Genomic DNA, 19,687 nt, shown 5'->3' with positions numbered 1-19,687 from the left:
GCATGTTGCATGTTCTCCCCCCTAACTGTGCTGCTGGCGTACGGTAAGCTGGAACTGCTCACGGGAGTCTGTAGTCTTTTGAAGCAGTAAATCTCAAAGCAGTGTTTATTCTAAGGGGAAAAAAATCCCTGAAACCAGGGATTATACTCACTTGAAACGGCTGAACACCTTTATATCCATCCCCAAACCTGACACGTGGCTTCTTCAACCCTCACCGGGCTGGGACCCCTGGGCGTGACGGGGCTGGGACCCCTGGTGTGTAGCAGTAGCACGCAGGAGCCCTGTGAGGCTGTTCAGAGAAAGGGCTGTGGCCAAACGGATTTGCTTTGTGTCCCTGCAGCGCGCGCCCTTTGGGGGTTTATCAGTCGAGGCAGCTTTGCCGCTGGTATTTTATGGATTTAAGCTTCTGGAGATTATGTATCTCCTATTATGTTTTTGCCATTATTGAATGCATGATTTAATTTTATAAAGAGCTTAAATGCACTGGTGTTTCCTGCTCCTGTAAGGATTTTCTCTTGTCTCGGAAGCGTTTGCATGGCTTTGTAACAGCAGAGGTAGCTGAGGGCCGTGACCGTGTCCTTCAGAGGGGTTTCTCTGCTGCCTGCGGCCCCTCCTGCCCCTGTCCTGCGGGGCTGTCCCACGCGGGCGGTGCAGCAGGGCCGGTGAGGGAGTGGATGCAGATGGAACTGAAACTTCAGCAGGGCTTTCTTTGAAAGTCAGGCATGATAGAACTGGAATAAATGCATGTTTCTTGAAGCAAAAATGTTTTGAAGTCCTACTGGCTGGGAAGATTTTTTTAGTAGGGAATGGGCTGACTGGGGTACCAGAGAGGGAATGTCTGCCTAGTGGGGCTCGCAGCTGGTTTGGGAAAAAACAGTCTCGTGCATGTTTTGTCCTCCAAGCCAAGGCTGCCCCTTTCCCTGGGCGCTGAGCAGGACGGAGGCAGCAGGCAGGCTCAGGAGCAGTGCCCGTCTGACCCCGATTCCCCCTCGCTGCCGATGGGGAGCCTGGTGCCCAGCGTCGTTCTCTGGTGCTGCCACACCGCTGCGGTGCTCTTGGGTGCTGTGATGACCCTGCTGCGATGCCTAAATCCCACTGCAGGTCCTGCCCTGTGTCCTAAGCAGCCAAAATCACCGGAATTGAGACCTGAAGCCTAACATACGCGGCTTAGTGCTTCCTTCCTGCAGGAGGGTGTTTTCCCCCCGGACGTCTGAGAGGACAGTGCTGTGCACATGCAAATCAGCCACTGTCCACTGGGAACGTTTGCAAGTCACGGTAGCTGTGAGGTGGGTGACGGCTGGGAAGTGGATATCTACATAAGATGAGCTGCAGAGATTGCAGCTCCTCTGACGACAGCCCTGTGCTTTAATAAAAGCTTCAGGAGGGAGAGGAGCCAGCTCCTGGGAACGGACGTGACCGGTGTGCCGGCGCTCCCCTCCTGCAGTGCTTGGCTGTGCCAGGAGCGGGGCTTGTCCGAAATCTGCTTCCAAGTATCTGCAGTCGAGTGCGATTCTAGCACGCTCCAGGCTGAAAGGAAATAGAAAATCCTCCTTGCACAGTATTTGCATCTCAGGGAGCAACCGTTACTGCCTTGGGACGGGAGATGCTTGGTTAGAAATGCAGGCACGGAGCCCTCCGTTCCCTGCTCCCACAGCAGTCAGGCAGCTCTGTTTTTAAAGGTCACTTTGCTGGAACTATTTCGAGCCTTGCTCCAGTGCAGAGGAGATGCTCGGCAGTGCTGTGCTTATTAGAAGCCATCACTCACGTTAATGGGGAGCGCTGCAGCAGCAGGCGGAGGGGAGGCTGGCCAAGAGCTGTGCGAGGTGCTCAGTGGCACTCGCTGCCCCAGCAGGGCCCTCGGGAGTAGCTTGTAGGGCCGGGGTCTGTACCCTGTAAGAAACAACAAAAGGACTGGGAAGACACACACTTGTTTAGGAATTAAGTCTGAGGCTGGCCACGCACTAATGAAGAATAAGCATGAAATTTGTGACAGCAAGAGGAGCACGCAGCCCGGCTCCGGCAGCTGGTGTGCCACCCGCCAGGTGCTGCCGAGAGCCTGCAGCACGGCGCCCGTTCTGTAGCTGTGTGGGACACGGGCAGTCCAAACACGAGCTGCACGGCTGGCCAACATGCAGCGGGAACTCAGAAGAGAAACGGGGAGCAGATCTTAGGTTGCCCCGTGCATTTGTTCGGTACGTTGGTTGTGAGCCGTGAGCGGAGCCTTGCTCGGGAGCTGGGAGGACCGAGCAGAGCCAGGAGATGGGGCAAAGCTTTTAAGAGCTACTGGGGACAAAGTGTTGGGGCTTTCAGTCCTATGGGGAATAAAATAACCCTGCGGTGAGAAACAGCAGCAGCTGCTGCTAAGCACACCAGGATTCTGTGCTTCCTCCTGATCATTTTGATGTGCAGACCCTCGGCGAGGGGGGAGGCTGGCAGGTTGCTGACACCTCGCCGGTCCCGGCGTTGCCCCTGCCCTCCCTGCCAGTGACCCCTTTGCACATCTGGATTGAGGCAAGCACCACGTTTGTACCCCAGCGTGTCTCTCACCTGCTTAGGGCCCTTTGGGTGGCTGCTTTGTGCTTGCACTGGGAGCAGTGCCTTCCCGGTGGCAGGACACCGTCGCTCTGGCTGGCAGCTGCAGTTAGGTTTCAGCCTGCACAGAAACGAGGATGAGGTTCGTGAGCATTCAGGCGTCTGTCGGCGGTACGCGTGCAGGTACCATCCATGGGCCAAGGTGGATGGCACGGCCACGTAACCAAATTCCCTGTGTGGTGCCGATGCTGAGCTAGGGCTGGATCTGCTTCCCCTCCCCGGGAGCGGAGCCTCGCTGCCGGCAGTTCCTCTGCCTTTGGCCAGGAGAGGTAACGCGGGATCGTGCTCTGGGGACGCGGGCTGTGACAGACGTGAATTTGCTGCTGCTCTCCTCCGAGTTACAGCAGACCCATGAGTTCATTTAGCCGTGCTGCTGAGCTTTTTACCTCTGATTTAATACTTGGTCACAGTTCAGGAGGAGCACTTACGCTCACGGACCCGAGGCCCCGGAGCCGAAGCTGCCTCGAGCCGTGGGCTCTGCCCCTGTCCCCGCACCCTGCGGCCAGCCCCGGCCTTCAGGGGGGGCTGCTTGTGTCAGGGCTCCTGGGCTGGCGGGCTTGAAGCAGAGCCAGGGCTTGTTGTCTCGTACAGACAGCTCATGCTCAACCGAGCAGAGCCACCAATTAGCTAATTGCCCTGGGATGAGGTGTTAGCAGCTGCTGGTTTCTTGCAGCCGCTGCCGACAAGCCTGGAGCTGCAATATTAACTCGGCAAGGGACGTAACTCGTTCTGCTCTCCTGGCAGTGGTGCTGTGCACTTAATTAACCCAATCTGCCACAGCTCCGTGAAAATGGATCCGCAATTTTCAAAGCACAGGGTGTGAGGCAGGTTCCCTGCTTGGTTCCCCCCTCTCTTAGGCTCTCGGTGGCCCGTCCCCTGAAGGTCCTTCCAGCCCCGTGCTCCTGCTGGGAGTGCCCGTGAGGCTGGCGGGATCTTTCCTTGCTTTTCTCATCAGAGTTTTGCTCCACCAAGGGAGCGGCTTTGCCTTTAGCTGTGGCACAGAGTTATTAGGCTGAAGCTATTAAAGGCGCATCGCTCTGCAGAGCTCTAGCACAGGGCCCAGAATTTAGGGCGCCGGCCCGCGCTGCCTCTGCCGAGGTGCGGTGCTGGCAGCGTGGTGGAGAAGAGGCCTTTCCACGGGGTTGCTAAATGTACCTTAAGCTTCACTGCTCGCATGAGGGCCCGGCCCTGGTGTGTACCAGGAAAAGGGCGAGAGCCCGCGAACAAGTTGGTACAGCCCTACAGGATCTCGTCGCTGGGTCTGACAGAGCGTGGCCTGCCTGGAGTGGGTGCGGGTGCTACCTGCTGGGAGCTTGCACTGGAAGGTGCACTGCTGCTTTATTTGGCCAACCCAAGGCAACCTTTTGAGGTAGCCGAGAGAACTTTGATTTGGTGAGCAGCTAAACAGAGCTAGAAGATGTCTTTTTTCAGACTTTCTCCCCAGACCTGCCCGCACTGTCAGTTGCTTTATCCTCCTCCAGTCTCTGCTGAGTTCTCTTTCACACGTTCCCTTTCTCTCCCCTGGATCCATCCTGGCAGCCCGGCGTGGTCCTCCCAGCCCTGGCAGCAGCGTGGTGTCTCCGCCGGGGCTCAGCACCTCGTCCTGCGGCTCCCCGCTCTGTGGGTGGCCCTGCACGCTTGAGCAGGAACGCAGAGGATGAAACTTCCCCTGCTTGGTGCTGCTGCTGACCCGAGCCCAAGGCTGGAGGGTGAGCTGACAAAGGGAATTTTCCTACACTCCAAGTCTGCAGCTCATCCCAGAAAATAAATCACAGCTCCGTCCTTCCTCCCCTTGCCTTTCCATGGCTTTATCGTGGGCCTCCTGCCTGCTTGGCCAACTGCTTGGAAGCAGCTGGTGTCGAGAGCTGTGAGAGGCGGTGCTGGTGGTGGGCTACACCCAGGTCTTCCCTCAAGTCCCTGGAGCAGCCAGGTTTTCTCCCCAAGGTTGTGATTTCCTTGCTGTGCACCAAGATAACCCCCCGAGGGGCTGGGGCAGCCGTGGGGCCTGGGTTTCGGCACGGCTGGCCTCCCCGTCCAGCCCCACAAGTCCCCGGACTCGTTTCTCGTAGAGGTCTTGCTGTGGGGCTCAAGCTGCAGTTCTCTTGAAAAGATCAAAGATAAGTGGGAAACGTTCCTTCGAAGGAGAATCCCCCACGGAAGTTGCTAATTTCTTTTCCTAGGACTAATTAACCTTTATTTAAAAGTTACATTTCCGATTTACCTAAAGCTCGGTCTTAAGGGTGTAGGGTGGAGAGGAGGAGAAAGCCCAAAGCCAGAGCTGCGGTGGGGCTGCCTCTGTCCCGCTGGGCTCAGCACCTCCCTCGGGGCTCGGAGGGGCTGGGGAAGCTCAGCTGCCACGCTGCACGCTGAGAAAATACAAAGCACGGAACTGTGCCGGCAGGTTTGGAGCTGAAGTGTGGAAGAAGACGTCTCTGTTCTTGTGGCCTCTCTCCAGGTGAGACTCCGGGCACCCAGCGGGCGCCTGGGATGCTGCCCCCGGGTTTGGAGGGCCGGGCGGGTGAGCCCAGGCTGGTGCTGAGCTTTGGCGTTGTGCTGCCTGCACAGCCCCAGCAGGTCCCGGTGCGAGTCCTGCGCCTCTTTTGGGTCATGTTTCAAACCTGGCTTTCCTACCTCCATGAGCGCTGGGCCTCCTGTGCGTCCTGCTCTGTCCCTTAACAGCCTTCTGATTTGTATTGACTGCTGCCCCCGATGCCCCCTGTCTGCCTTGTATTTTCACTTAGGCTGTTTTTAGAACTGCTTTCGCTTCCCCTTCCAGCTGGGATGATTTTAAAACAGCGTTGTCATCATTAGTGACTCGTAGTTCCCAGTTTTCCTTCCCATGCTTCTCTTTAAAATGTATCTTGATGAAATTCAACTGTTTGAATTCGGCTTCTTTTAAGGACAGAATTTTTCCCGGTATCTGTATGTGCGGCCAGCCTAACCATTTTTGAAGACGTATTCCTTTGGACGTTAGCCCTGGCTCTTCCTTTCCACTCCATCGTCCCCCTTGGGCAGCGAAGGCGCAGTTCTCAGTTTCTTGGGCTTTGTCACAGCGCTGGCAACAGTGGATTTATGGATTAGGCCCGCGCTCTGGCCTCTACCTTGCTTTATGACTTTTTGATTGATTTTTGTGTTCTCTGTAGCTTTGACCTCGCCTCCTTCTCTTGAGCAATACCTTGGACGTGCTAACGAAGGGGGCACCTGGTTTTTAAGGTGGAACGATTACTGCACACTGAGGTGGGCACCGCACACTAATTTACCCATGGCTTTCATTCAAATTTCATTTCATTTCACTCATTCACATCGTATTTATCAGCGGTTGCAGTTACATGGACGTGATGCAGTCAGCAGGGCCGTACAATGTTATCTCTAAGAACGCTTGGCCCAGAGGTAGGAGTTGGTGTCTGAGAAGGGCACGGTACGGCTGTCCCGCTCCCGGCAGGAGCCCTAACACCAACACAACAGCAACGCTGCCAGTCTGCAGTGACACGTGGTGGGAGACACCAGAGCTGTGAACTGTGGTCTTTCTGCAAGAAGGAAAAGAAATAAAAAAGGTAAAAAGCACCTGTAATCTGGTTTGGGTTTTGCTGAGTTGAGCTCCAAGTGCCCAGCGCCTGGCAGAAGTCAGGAGGCTGCTTTGCAGCGGGTGTGAGTCCGGCTGGGGGCTGATGCAGAGCTCCGGGGCCGTGCTGCAGAGCCGTGCCCTGGCGTCGGCCTTCCCTTGGCCCCTCGCGTGGTGTTCCCACGGCAGTACTTCTGCAGTTCCTTCCAAGAAGCGTTCCCCCAGTGTCGTGGCATCGCCTGTGAGCCCCGCGTGGCACAAGGGAGGAGCCCAGGAGGTGGGAGTGAGCCCGGTGAGAGTTTCCCCATCTCTGCGGCGACGCCGTTCTGCGCGGGGCAAGGCCGGGGGAACACGAGGCCGAGCACGGCGAAACCAGGCCAGGAGCCATCACCAGAAACTGCTCCTGCTTAGTGGGTGAAAATCACCCCAACGCCAAGCACAGCCCCAGGCTGGGAAGTGAATCTGCTGACTGGGGGCTTTAGGGCAGCTGTTCTCTGTGTCTGTACCCGGGGTCCTGCATCCCTCTGGGGAGGGCAGGCCTTTAAAATTCAATGGGCTTTTCCTTCTCCGTACGTTTCAGTGGCCTTGTGCTTTGCATCTTGTCTTTTACTCGTCTCCTCTCTTGCTGCTTCTAGTTCTGATTGATTGGGTTTTGCCTTTGGAAAGATTTTATAAGCTTTGCTAGCGGCGGAGTTAATGCACTGCTGTGGCTCCATTACTCACTGTTGGCTCTTTCTCCCTGTCAGGGTGGTGGAAAAAAACTTCCTTCGCTGGAAACAAGATGAAGATTTAAATCATTCCTTGTAGTCCTGACAAGGCACTGCTTGCAAGCTTAAAAGTCATCATTTCCCCGGTTCTTCATGCTCCTTCACTGTGGCGATGGCTTGCGCTGGAAGTGCTTTCTGCTTCGTGGGGGGGAATTGCCCCAGTTACCTCCCGCTGCACCAGCGCCCTGATGCACCTCGAACAGACCAGTTCACAGCCAGCATTGTTTGTAGTGGAGAGGATGGAGCTGTGACACCTGCCTGTTCTGACGTGCACTGGGGGTGCCTGGCAGCCCTTCTGCTGTCCCAGTGCTGCTGCTGTACACTGCAGGGCTGTTTGGAGGCTTACGAGAGGTCTGACCAACCTCTCTGCGTGTTTTGTCTCAGCCTCGTGCACAAAGTGCCGGGCGTGGAGTCTGGGAGGGAGTTGCCAGCCTGGTTTAATGCTTGGCAGCCCCAGGGAGAGCTATGGTTTCTAAAAACACTGGGGCAACGTGGCCTAAAGCAGCACACGCCATTGCGCACCACTCGGAAACTCTCCCCTTCCCTCCCTCCGTGGCGTTTAGGGCCGTCCCCTCGCTGAAACGCTGGGTTAAGTCAGGACCAAGGCAAAAACCACTGCAGCGTCGCCAGATCTCTCCTCGACTGAACGTTTACAAAACGCTGAGCCTGGGGCACCTGTTCTCCCCTCTCCTGAGGGATGGGGGCTTGGTGGTGCTCCAGGGGGATAAGGGGCGATGCCTTTGCACTCCCTGGGTCCAGCTCCTCAGTGCTGCAAGACCCCGGTGCCCTGGGCTGTGGTCTCCGTGCTGCTGCGTGCCCTTTGCGGGTGCACGGGAGGTGTGCAGGGCAGGCGTGTGGAAATGCAGGCGCTTGGGCTCCAGCAGAATGGGATCTCACCTGAATTTCTGAAGGAGCGCTGCCAGGGTAAGGCGGGCTTTGCAGGGTTTCTTTTCTTGTTTTTCTGCGAGACCGACAAACCCCCAGAAATGTTGCGGTGCTGTAAATAATTCCGTTCCTCAACATCTGCTCCTTCTGCTACGAGCTGCTGAAAGGGCAGCCTGACCTTCAGAGCCAGCGGTTCCCAGGGAAGGCAGGGGAAATTGAGCCTTTATTACCAACGTGTGTGTCAGGGCTTCGGTTTTATTCACAGAATATAGCCCCGTGGGCTCAGCTAAATGGTGCCAAGGCACAACCCAGCTGCCGACAAGCAGATAGCAGGAGGAGATGCTTGAAGAAAACAGATGGAGCTGAGCAGACCCAGAGCAACCTCTTGGCCTGGGCTGACTCCTCGGCACCCAGTGGTCTGAGCTCTGTGGCCTCCAGTGCCGGGAGCTGGTTGGCACCTTGTCCTCAGCGTACAGATTCCTCGTCCAGGACTAATCTCCCTGCCGTTGTTGCTTTTTAACTCGTTCATGTTTTCAGCTGCCGCAGCATCGTGCAGCCGAGAGCTGCAAGGGTTCACCCGGCACCAGCACAAAGTCTGATTTCCTTCTTGTACTTAATGAGGACGGAGGGGCCAGCCCCAAGCGCAACGAAGCTGCAGAGCTCTTGCTACCTCGGTGGAAAAAAAAACATCTTCCTTTAGGTAGTGCAGTGCTAAAGGGAGCCGTGGATTTAGCATGTGCGTGAAATTTTAGCAGTGCATTAATTACAACCCTGCCAAGGCCATCCGTCTGCATCCACCACCCGTCAGCCCCCCGGAGCTGCAGAGCTCGGTGGCTTATAAACCAAGCCCAGGCCTGCTTCGGGGTGGTTTTATTTCACTACTGTCAGCTGAGGGGAATCCCTTGTTTGTTGCGTTGCAGAGGAGCGTGACTGCGTTTTCTCCTCAAAGAGCAGCCCGTGATTCGCCTGGGGCCTCCGGGGGTGCAGCCAGGCTGTGCCGGGTGCTTGTCCCCGTGGCACGAAAGCTGCTGTCGGATGCGGCCGGGGACTGTAAAGGGCCAGGGTTGGTTGGGCTGAGCCTGGCACGGCGCTGGTGCCTCGGGGCAGAGGTGCTGCCGGAGGTGCTGCAGCACAGCTGGGGCTGGAACTCGGCCGTGGCAGCTCTGTCCTCAGCTGCCAGAAGTGCCGCGCTGGGAGCCTACCGGGGAATGGTTTAAGTGAGGCTCAGCCTTTCGTTGTTCAGCACGCCGCCTCTGCTCGGTACGGAATCAAACTCGGGCATTTCCTTTTACCAATACCCTAATTTTCTTCTCCTTTTGATCCACAGGACTGCGTGCAGTTAAACCAGTACAAGCTGCAGAGTGAAATAGGCAAGGTACGTTCCTGGAGCCTGTTTGTCGCAGGCGACTGCATGCACACGCGTACGTACGGGTGGAAAGTCTGTGCCAGCCCCAGGGGTCTTACTGGGCAGGCCTTCCTGAAACCTGCGTTTGTTTTCTTTGGGGCTTTCATGTTTGTTTGTTTGCCTTGTTGGTTTGAGCAAGTTTTGTTCAAGGTCGAAGTGGAACCACTTCCTCTGGCATCTGCACTTGTTTCCCTTCCCTCTGGAGGTGGTTAGGTTGGCTTTCTTCCAAGGGATTTGCTTGCCAAATGTGACACTAAGTGCTTGTGATGCATAAATACAGCCCAACAAGGGGGAAAAAAAAATCAGGGCAGGTGTTTGGTCCCTGCCAGGACTAGTGTAAGTTTTAATTTCAGTGAACGAGCTGCTGGTTTAGTTGTAGTGCCTGCTTCAAAGACGCAGAACGGTTCAGGAGAGATTCCTCCAAAGTTATTTGGAGGTCCAGGCTGGTGAGCAGCTCAGACACCTGCGTGCTTGGACACCTGCCAGCGCTGCAGATGGGTCCTCCAGCAACTCTGCTTTCTGGAAGCTTTTGCCTACTGCTTTGCAGTCAGCATGTTGCAGTCGAAAGCAACTGCACGCTGTGCTGCAGAGACTTTCAGCGCGGGTTTTATTAGTTCAGACTCCTCTGCAAAGCAGAAGGCCCCAGGCTGGGAGGGGATACACCCTGCCGAGGCGCGTGGGGGATCCAGCAGGGCATGAGGCTGGGGGCACCACGCTGCCTGCTGGGGGAACCACCACGAGGTGTGCTGGCCGCTGAGGGCTGGCTCCGACCGACGGCTTTTGTTGTTGGCTTCAGTCTGATTGAAGCAGAGTGCGAGGCCTTCCCCCAGCAGTAGGCTTGCTCCTGCCTCCTTCCCTGCACCCCGAGGTTAGCAGAGGGCCTGCTGGACCTGCTGTCCTGGGTCAGGTGGGCGGCTTGTCCGTCTCCTGTGGGACCTGGACCTTCATTCCAGCTTGCCTTGAAGTCAAGAGAGGTGTTTTGAAGGCTGAGGTGTTCATCCCACTCGTTTGTTCAGCAGACATATGTCAGGGTGATACCTCGCAGTAGTCTCCTGCTGAAAATGGGCTTGAGCAGGAAAGGTGTCCAGGCAAAGTTTCCAAACTTGCACCAGAAATCATCTGCTGAAATGATTTGATCTCCTCCCTCCCTGTGTTTGACTTGAGACAGGCAGCGCCTTTGTCTCGGGGCAGGAGGCGATGAGCTAGCACGCACCTCCTCCAGGCATTAATCCTCAGCAAGTGCCCATGGTGCCATCAGGGCTGCCGAAACATGCAAGGTGGTGCTCTGCCAGCCTTGAGCAGCAAGGAGACAAGGTGCTGAGCTGACGGTGCAATTTGTTTTTATTTTTAGGGTTCCTACGGCGTTGTAAAGCTGGCCTACAACGAGAACGATGACAAGTATTATGTAAGTGTCTCTCTGCTTTGCTCACTGCTGCTGCCACTGCTCCTCATTCCCTTCTGCACCCCTGGGAGCCACATCCCCCTTGCCTTGCTGCTTTTAGCAGATGCATTTCTGATCCGTGCAGCACGCAAGGCACCAAACCTCCCCGTTAGGCACGGAGCAATGTGCTGCTGGCTGCGCACCTGCTTGCACACGTACACGGCGAGAGGGAAACCGGGTGGGCTGCGTTATGCAACACACAGGGACCTCGGAGGCGGGCTGCAGAAGCGTGCTGCTGAGTTGGCTTGACATTTCTGGCTATGAAGCAGGTCACCTGAAATCAGAGGCGTGTGTGGGCGCTGGTACTCGGCACCTGCTGTGCGTCGGAGGCTCAGCCTGCAACGAGCGCGCCTGTTTCCCGAGGACACAGGAGGGTTTAGCAGAAAGATGCTGAGCAGTGCCTGGCTCTGCGGTACCTTACCCCCTTGCAGGATGCCTCCCCACACGCTGAACGGGGTGCAGGTGTCGGATGCAGTGCAGAGAGCACTCTTAAATGCTTTCCTGAGCTGAAGCCAGGGTTGAAGGGTTTGGGCTTCAAAAAGGCTGCTTATGCGGAAGGCTCCTCATCTGTCACTGCCATTTCAGAGGCAGGCAAATCCGAAAGGTCCCAGCTGGGGTTCCTGCAAAATCCGCTGGTGGAAAACACGTTCGTGTCCCTGGGCTTGCCCTGTGGCTAATTTTGTGTGGGCTGAGAGCAGGAGCTGGGCAGCCGGCGAAAGGAAAGCTGCGTGTGGAGGTGCCTGAGGGCTGGGGGAAGCGGCGTTGCTTTGAGCAGGTTGTGCTGGGCGGGTGTCTGCTGAGCGGTGCCGGCCAACCCAAACCCAGCTGCTCAGCAACGTGTGCGTGCTGGGGCCAGCCCGTGGCAGTCCTGCTCTCCCTGCTGCGATGGAGCAGCCTCGGGGGTGGTAAGGGGCCCGTCAGGGTGCCTGGGCAGATTCGTGCACTGCTGCTTGCCCCAGCACACAGCCGCCGGTCCGACAGGGAGGGGAGTAGCAATGTGCCGTGGGGCTGCAAAGCGTCCTCGCTCCTGTGGGGCTGGGAGTGACTGCAGTCAGTCCTGCTGTTCCCCAGCTGCTTTTTTCCCCCAGCGCTTGGATTTACAGCTGACATGCCAGGCTGGAGGGCCTGGGTGGGAGCTGCATGCCTGTCTGTAGCCCTTCTGTGCTAGCATCAGGCACGACATTGCAGGAGGAATACCGTGAACCGAAGGATGGAAGAGATGAGACAAAAATCTGGAAGGGGTGCCCTGGAGCTGGCCCAGCAAAGGAACCGCAGTTCTATGATTCTGTGATTCTTTCCATCCCCTGTGCCTTCCAGGCTGACTCACCCGGCGCCCTGGAGCACTGAGGTTTCCACCAGCTCCCTTCCTCTGCTGCCCTCCCACTGCTCCCTCTGGTGCCTGGAGCGACACAGCTTTGCCCTGCATCTGTCTGTCCCCGCAGCCTGACCAGGGTCCGCAGCACAGAGCGGGGAGCGCATCACATCACATCACCTTTATTGCTGTGATCACATTTTTTCTTTGAAAATCGTGACCTTTACGTTTCGGCACTGGGTTTCAGTGGCGGGAGTCGCAGTGCTGCTCAGCGGGGCAGGGCAGTCGTCACACTGCGGAAGGGGAGAGGTGGGTGTGGAGCATCGCGTGCTGCCTCTGTCCGTGTTTTGGGTGAAGGTTAACGCCCGGGATGTAGATCTAGCTGGTCAAAGCCAAAAGGGAAAGCCTGTGTCCCGCCTAGCCTGACGCGTGTTAGTTAATCCCCACTTAATCTCCGTTTCTTCTTCTAATCTAGACAAACGCTTTAAAGCTACTGCAGCCGGAGTGGCTCCCGTGTCGGGACACTTCTGTGTCAGCCTCGCCACCCGCTTTGATGCCCAGCCCAGCGCCGCAGGGATGTGCTCTGTGCTCTGCCCCGCTCTTCCTGTTGTGGGGTCGAGGCGGGGGCTGGGGCAGACTGCAGCAGGGACCTGCAGCCACCTGCATTTCATTGCTGTGCACGTAAGCAGAAGGGAGGGGAGAGGGCAGATGGCTGCCCTGCCGCCCTGCAGAGGACAGGCTGCGATGCTAACGCCTGAATTTCGTGTTCTTTCTAACCTTTCGGCTGGGGCAGTAGGAATTTTTTCCCTTCCCCGATCCTTCCAGGGGCTCGTGCTAACGTTTTCCAGAGGGGAAGCCTCTCCCAGAGAGACCTCCACTTTCCCAAGACGTGAAAGCGGTCCAGGGGCTGGCAGGCTTTTTAAAGCTTCAGAGAAGCCGGAGCAAATTGCATAATTAGCTAACGGTTGCTTAGCTCCCTGCGCCTCCCGGTGCGTCTGACCGACGTGCTGCTTTCAGCGCTGAGATAACCTCTGTGGGGCTCTGCCCATCGCTCCTGTCCGAGGCTGCTGCAACACACCCTGACCCACCGTGACGGGTATCGAATGCAAACGTGTGCTACCAGCCACTGCTAGGAGCGACTCTGGTTCTGGGGAGGGTGTTTTCCCCCAGATCTGGCTCTGGAGGGTTGGTTTTGTCCCAGTGGTATAAGGCAGTAACAGATAACGGGAGGAAATCAGTCCTTGGTTGGCATTTAGTGAGCAGCCCCACTGGTTGATTCACGTGGCACGAGGCCAGGACGCTGCTGCCTGCTTTATTTTCTTTAAGCAAGCGTGCTGCAATAAAAAGGAGCAAAACTTTAAAGCAGAAGGAATGATTCTGGAGTGTAATTCAGAGCGTGACACCCCGATTCTTGCTGAGGGACAGGGCCCTTTGCTAGTTCTTTGCTTAAATGCAGAATTTGGAGGTACCACGAATTGAATTTAGCTCCTGACAAAGCGAGTGGAAAGATTTCTCTTGCTTTAATGAGTTTTGGGTCTGGCCTAGAATTAGGAAAAACTCTGATCGCCACATCTGGGAAAAACGTAGATGGGCTGTATTTATTTTGTGGGCTGTTCGACCTTCCATTAATGATGAGAAAGTGCTTCCAGGAGCTGCTGCGAACAACCGCAGCGCTGGGAAGCTGCTGATTTACACCAGCGGATGCAGGGAACACGTCAGCCTGGGGAAATGGAGCAGCCAGCACCAGGTACATGACCGGTGCCCCCTCCGAGGAGGAGACCCCCAGGGCGGCAGAGCTGGCTCCCGGAGCAGAGACCCCGCCACGGCGCTGGATTCTGGCTGCTGGGGAGCGCGAAGCCGCTACAGCAGCGTCGGCAAGGCTCTGCCAAGGAGCTCGTCACAGCTGGAAAGGTTTCGGTGTCACAGTTTGCAGGCGATGCTTTGACAGTGGGTAGGGGAAAAAAGGCAAAAAAAAAAAAGCCAAGCTCTGTGAAAGAGCAGCAAATAAAAAGCGAAGGCAAATGTGTCCAGGCGGAGATGGAGTTTGGAGTCATTGTGCTGATGGAATTTGATTCTGCCATGCCTCAGGTCATGTCTCCTTCCTATTTCCAATCTCTAAATCAGCTCTCAGAGAAAAGTGGTTATGATGGACATTTGTTACGCTAGCTCTGGACAAAAGCAATAGCATGGGAGGTTGTCAGGGAGTTTCCATTTTTTTCCTTTTTTAATCCGGTTTCCTAAGAAACAAGATTTGTGTGGTCGTGTGCTCCGCCTGCCTCTACCTCCCAACCTTTGCATCGAAGGCTCTTTTCTACCGAGTCGCAGTGGTGGGGAGAAGTTCCTCCCAAACTGGTGAACCCAGAGAGCTGCATAAAGTGCTGCTGCTGAGGAAGAGTGGCCAACAGCAAGCCTTGAACCTTGCCAGCCCCTGGAGAGCTGGGACACGGAGGACGGTGGACGGGAAGGCACAGCTCCCGCGTTCCTCACCTTCTCTCGTACCTGCTGTTGAGCTGCTGCCAGCTCTGCTGCAGTGCACTCGGGACCGGGGAAGTCATTTGTGGCTTACTGTCACAGCCCGTGCTGTTCAGAAACAAGGAGCTGGATCACCCAGGGTTAAAGGGCGAGCCAGATTTTGGGGGCCTGGCAGCCGAGCCTGTCTGGTTTAGGCTTTTCTTTACCCACGCAGCTTTTCTTTACCCACGCTCCCATGGGAGCGGCAGGTAAGGACCATGCGTAGGTTTTCTGCCCTTGCACAGGTCTGGGTCCCTTGCAACGCAAGTCCAATTAAAATGACATCCAAGTTAGCAAATAAAATGCCATCCTGAGTGTTGCGAGAGCATCACAAGGCACGAGTGGGAAGTTCCCTGAGCTCACTGGTTTGTCACCCTCCTCCCCCAGCTGAGGGACATTTTCCTGTCGTCATTACCAGACGGGGGCTTTGGATTTAAGGCCTCACTGTTGTGACAGCAGCTGTGTCCCAGGCATCCCTCCTGGGGTTTATTCACGTAAACCTGGGGTCTCCTTCCCCTGGGTGTCCTCACAAAACTGCTTCGCTGTGGCTTCAAGCTGCAGGGTTGCTAGGAGGGAGAGCGGGAGACTGAGATAAAAGGTACATCAGAGAGGAGCACGGGGTTCCTGCTGCCTCTCGGAGGGCAATGTCACGGCCTGTGCCCACGTGTCACTCGGAAGGAAGGTGGGCGCAGGGCGCGTGTAGGGAAGTCTCCGAGGCTCCCTCTCTTCCTGAGGAAGCCGAAGCAATGCTTAGCAGTGCGAAGGGAAAATCCCTGGGCCTGGCTCTGAGCTGATTCTTTATCAGGAAGGCATTAGCTGAGTAATTAGCTCTGCCTGCGAGTGGAAATGTCACTGGCACTTTGAGGCCTGTGAGCCCGAAGGAGTGGTTTGCCGAGCATCCCTGTGCTGTTCCCATTCCGTGCAGCTACAATTAGTGGGGAAGCCTTGCCCTTACCCTGCCAGCTCCTGCTGTAATTAGAGTGAAGCTTCTCTGCCGTGTGCGCTCGTCTCTGCTCTGGTGACCGTTCAGTGCCTCTGGCCTGCTGCACGGCGAAGTTTGTTCTCCATCCCCTGTTTCTGTTTGGAAGTGCAGGGGGTCAGGTGCTCTCTTCTCATCCAGCCCTGCTTGCATGACAGCAGACACCAAGGCTGTGGAGGTGGTGTGAGCACGCCCTGGTGCCTCTTCCCTGGCCGTGGAGGCGGCTTGTAGTCAGCTTGCCCACAACACAGTGACCCCCACTCGTCTCCCTGTCACCCCTCGTAGCATCCTGCAAGGAGCCCGGCTGGCAGCAGGAGCTCTTGTGCCCTCCGTTTCTGTCCACAAGAGCAATTTGTGTCGTCACTGGTGGCCCCCTCTGTCCCTTATGCTTCCTTCTGACCTTCCCCGAGCCTGCCCTAGGCAGGGCTGGGCTGATGCAGCCGTAGCCGGGTGTTGGCTCAGCTCCTGGGGCTGGATTCCCCACGCAGTGGTGCAGCTGGGTCTTTCCTGCAGCAAACTGCGTCTTCTATTTCTTCCTTCTCTAAAGTCCATTGCCAGAAGGCAGAGAAGACTCAGGTGGGCAAGGGGAGCCTTCTCCTCCTGGGCTGGGGCTGGCCGAGAGAGAAAAAGGTGTGCAGCACCCTGCAGACTTCCCTTGTGGGGAGAGAAAGGTAGGGAGTGTGGGAAGTCCTCTGGGCCTGGCCGTCCCCAGAGGAGGTTGCGCGCATCCTGGATCCCCTTTCAGCAGACTGAATCACTTGGCTGCCTGTGTTGGACACAGCCTCATGCTAACTGAGAGCTAAGTCCTTCTGAGCCTGTCTCTCGACGCCATCGTTCCCAGCAGCTGGTTCAGGAGCTGTCAGACAGGATCGAGAATCACACTGAGCCGCTTTCTTTTACACGGGTGCAAACCCAGAGGGTTTTGCTGGATCAGCGCCGAAAATAACGACTGAGTATCACGAGCTGTGAACCGTGGGAGCACGGGTGGGAGCGTGGGACGTGGGGCACGTGGCAGCGCTGCTGCCAGCAAGAGCAGCTCCAAGGAGCTCTCCAAAACGGCTCGGTGAGCTGCCCCTGGCGCGTGCATTAAACATAGGCAGTGTGCGGAGCCTGCCCCCGTGGCATTCATGCACAATTCCTTTGCATTTGACTGTGTCCTCTGGGAGTCCTTAGCTAATTGTATCTCACAGGGCTCATCCTGCTGGGAATGACAGATTTGGATGCTTAATTAACAAAAGTAACTACCCCTCCTAGGGGACGGAGCTAGCGGCCGTCCCAGCCCCTGGCAGCAGCCTGTTTTCCTAAGCAAGCCGCAGCAGGAGCTGGTTTCTCCTGACGTACTGCTCTCCTGGGCCCCGCGGGGCTGTCGGAGCGGCCCTCAGAAAGGTGGTTAATGCACAGAGAGGTGGAGGCACAGAGACTGTTCGTTAAACTCAGGCTGCCTTTTGTCGTGCTGTTAATCCCAAGTGGATGGCAGAAAAAACCGACACTGATGCTGCAGGGACCCGTGCGGTGTCTCGCTAACGGCCTGGGGCACAGCGGTGGGTCACGCTGCCCGTCCTGTGCATTGCTCTGGGGGTGTGAGAAACGCCTTGAGGGGCAAAAAAAATGTCCGTGAGCATGCACGAGGCATCCCCAGGCAGTGCAGAGCTGGGGAAAGGGCTGTGTCCTCACCAACCCCGGGTGTGTGGTGTAGGCTGAAGGGATGTTAGTGGTGTGGCTGTGATGCTCCAGCTCTTTTGCTTCATAGACCTTCTGGCGAAGCAAAACATCAGGTGGAGTAGCCTGGAAGCTGCTCTGACCTGCAGCATGGCCATAGCATCATCCAAAAAGCAAGTTACCTAAAGGTCTGCTGGAGGAACCCACCTCTTCCCTTACACTGTGGCCCTGCATGCAGAAATTGGACTCCTTTTCCTATGTCCAATTTAAAATAAATCAAAACCATTTTTTTTTCCGCGGGAAAAAAATAAATGAAGCGAATAGCAGTGCCTTTAGGAAGGCCTGTGGCAGCGTGTGCCTGTGGTGGCCGTCTCTAACCAGGAGCCTTCTGCCCTATGCCGAGGGCAGACCCGAGCCAGCCTCCGATGCCCAGTGTGCCCCAGCCTCACAGCACCGAGCGTTTGGGCTCTTGGGTGGTCTTAACACTGCTTTTTCCTCTTCCTTCAGGCTATGAAAGTCCTCTCCAAAAAGAAGCTCCTGAAGCAGTATGGATTTCCACGTGGGTATCTCACACTTGGAGGTCTGCCTGCTGCCCTCAGCCAGGCAAACCTCTGCCTTAAAGCGCTGCCTGCCAGGGCTGCGGGACCTGGCCTCGTCCGAAAGCTCCCCAAGTAGCTGGGGGCTGCTTAAATACAGGGGGTAGTGAAAGGCCAGACAAGGATAAATTCAAAGCACTCGGTAATTAGGTTCCTGGCTTTGATTTTCGGAGCCTTTGAAATGCTGGTTCTTCCCCATTCGCCATCTCTGAAACCTAATGAAGTGCTGGGAGTTGGGCAGGGCAGCCCCACTTCCCAGGGGCTCTTCTACCCCTTTAGCACCCGGCCCCAGTGCTGGGCCAGGGGATCTGGCAGACAGACCAGGCTGGGCAGCCAGCAGGAGCTGCTCTAAATGTGGCTTGGCAATCCCTATTCGGGGTGGGGACTGTAATGCTTTGGGGTGATATTAAGGTGATGAGATCTCCCCGAGCATCTGGGGGTATCCTGCAGAGGGGCCAGCAGCTGCTCTCTCCTGCATGCCAAGTGCAGTTCTTCCTCAAAGCGAGTCCTCACTCCTCCCTCTTATCACATCTGCAGGTCGGCCTCCTCCTAGAGGGTCTAAAGCATCCACTGGAGAGCAGCCAAAGCCAATGGCACCGCTGGACAGAGTCTATCAGGAAATAGCCATATTGAAGAAGCTGGACCACGTCAACATCGTTAAGCTGATAGAGGTGAGCTACTTCTGCAGCCTAAGCCACACTGAAACAGATCTGGTTTGTGTTGTGGCAAGAGGACGTGTCTTCAACTGCTCCTACTGCAGCCAGAATTGTTTTAAAACAGGTGTTCAATAGTTAGGTTGGTGATTTTGAGTAAGATCATAGTGGTTGTGTACGACAAACCAACATGCTTGTCCTGGGCTTTGGTGCTGTGCTGAGTGAAGGCAGCTGGGTACGCTGGTAGGAACAGCAGCAAGCTCTGACCGGTAAACTGGGGTGTAGACAAGCCTGGGAAGGTGCACACGTGCCAGGCTTCGTTGCCATTTTTGATAATGGCTGAAGTCAGACCAGGATAAGCAGTTTCTACAAATGTAGGTGGAAACCCTTTTTTTTTTTCTGGTGACAGGAAAATCTGCATCCTCCAACACCCTCCTCCCCTCCCAGGAATCTCTAAATGTCAGCACAAGTCTTTCTTAATGCTCTGCAGCTCAGCACAGTATACAGGGAGCAGTAAAATGTTGTTTGATTAAAAACAACTCCTTCCATGCTGTTTTTTTTACTCCCTCTCACCTTATCTCTCTGTTATCAATTGCAGGTCCTTGATGATCCTGCAGAGGACAACTTGTACATGGGTATGTGAGTCCTTAAGCGTTAGCAGAACTGTCTGGGCTTTAGACCTAGCGGTGCAAGTAACTCGTGCTGGGACTCGGGGTCAGTACCAGGAGGAAACTTGTACCAACGTGAGCAGAGTTATTTCTTTTGAAAAGTTAAACACCTGTAAAGGCAGCTGAACTGGCAGGCCCCCTTGCATTGAGGGTAAGGCAGCCTTGTGTCTGAGCAGAGCTGCACGCATCCCCTTGACATAATGACACTGTGACAGCGGCTCTGCCCTCCTCTCTGTGTATGCCAGAGCCAGGAGAGAAGGGAAAGGTGCAGGAGGGCTTCTTGTCCTCTCAGTCTGGGGTTCCTCTCTCTGAACTTCTGTACACTGCGGATATTGGTAGTGACTCAAGCAAGCTGTCTCAGGATGTTCCCTGTGACCCCTGCAGACACGCTCACCTCCCTGATGAGCCTTGAGACCTTCTTAGCCTAATCCTTACCTTGGCTGTCCCGATGGAAGGTCACAGCTGACTGTGCATTTATGCCGAGGGTGGGAAACTGCCGTCCATTTTGTCTTCCTCTCCCTAAAACCTTGGAGGTGCCCCGATTTGGGCAAAACCCCAAGGGACAGGCCTGGGGGGGACTAGAGTGCCAGAGCTGCTGAGATGATGACATCTGCCCCTGTTAAATCTCTGATCACCAGTAGCTTTCCCTGATGACAG

At 55.9% G+C, this 19,687-nt stretch overlaps 1 protein-coding gene and 1 long non-coding RNA gene across 6 annotated transcripts in view; both read left to right on the top strand.

Moving 5' to 3' along the window:
- The window catches only part of CAMKK1 (calcium/calmodulin dependent protein kinase kinase 1), a 93,974-nt gene that overhangs the window by 39,240 nt on the left and 35,047 nt on the right, over positions 1-19,687 (top strand). For all 5 annotated transcript variants that reach the window (XM_083806031.1, XM_083806032.1, XM_083806035.1 and 2 more), the window contains 5 exons: positions 9,134-9,181; positions 10,563-10,616; positions 17,621-17,672; positions 18,247-18,380; positions 18,961-18,997. In XM_083806031.1, coding sequence (XP_083662157.1) covers positions 9,134-9,181; positions 10,563-10,616; positions 17,621-17,672; positions 18,247-18,380; positions 18,961-18,997 — 325 coding nt within the window. The remainder of the gene's footprint in view (positions 1-9,133; positions 9,182-10,562; positions 10,617-17,620; positions 17,673-18,246; positions 18,381-18,960; positions 18,998-19,687) is intronic.
- LOC310884358 lies at positions 5-9,057 on the top strand. The gene is made up of 2 exons (XR_014574186.1): positions 5-5,829; positions 5,909-9,057. It is a non-coding gene; the product is annotated as an uncharacterized lncRNA (long non-coding RNA).

Source organism: Anser anser, assembly GCF_964211835.1.
Source record: "Anser anser genome assembly, chromosome: 20".
Lineage (NCBI taxonomy): Eukaryota > Metazoa > Chordata > Aves > Anseriformes > Anatidae > Anser > Anser anser.
The sequence above is the reverse complement of the archived record's forward strand: the minus strand, read 5'-3'. Positions and strand labels throughout refer to the sequence as shown.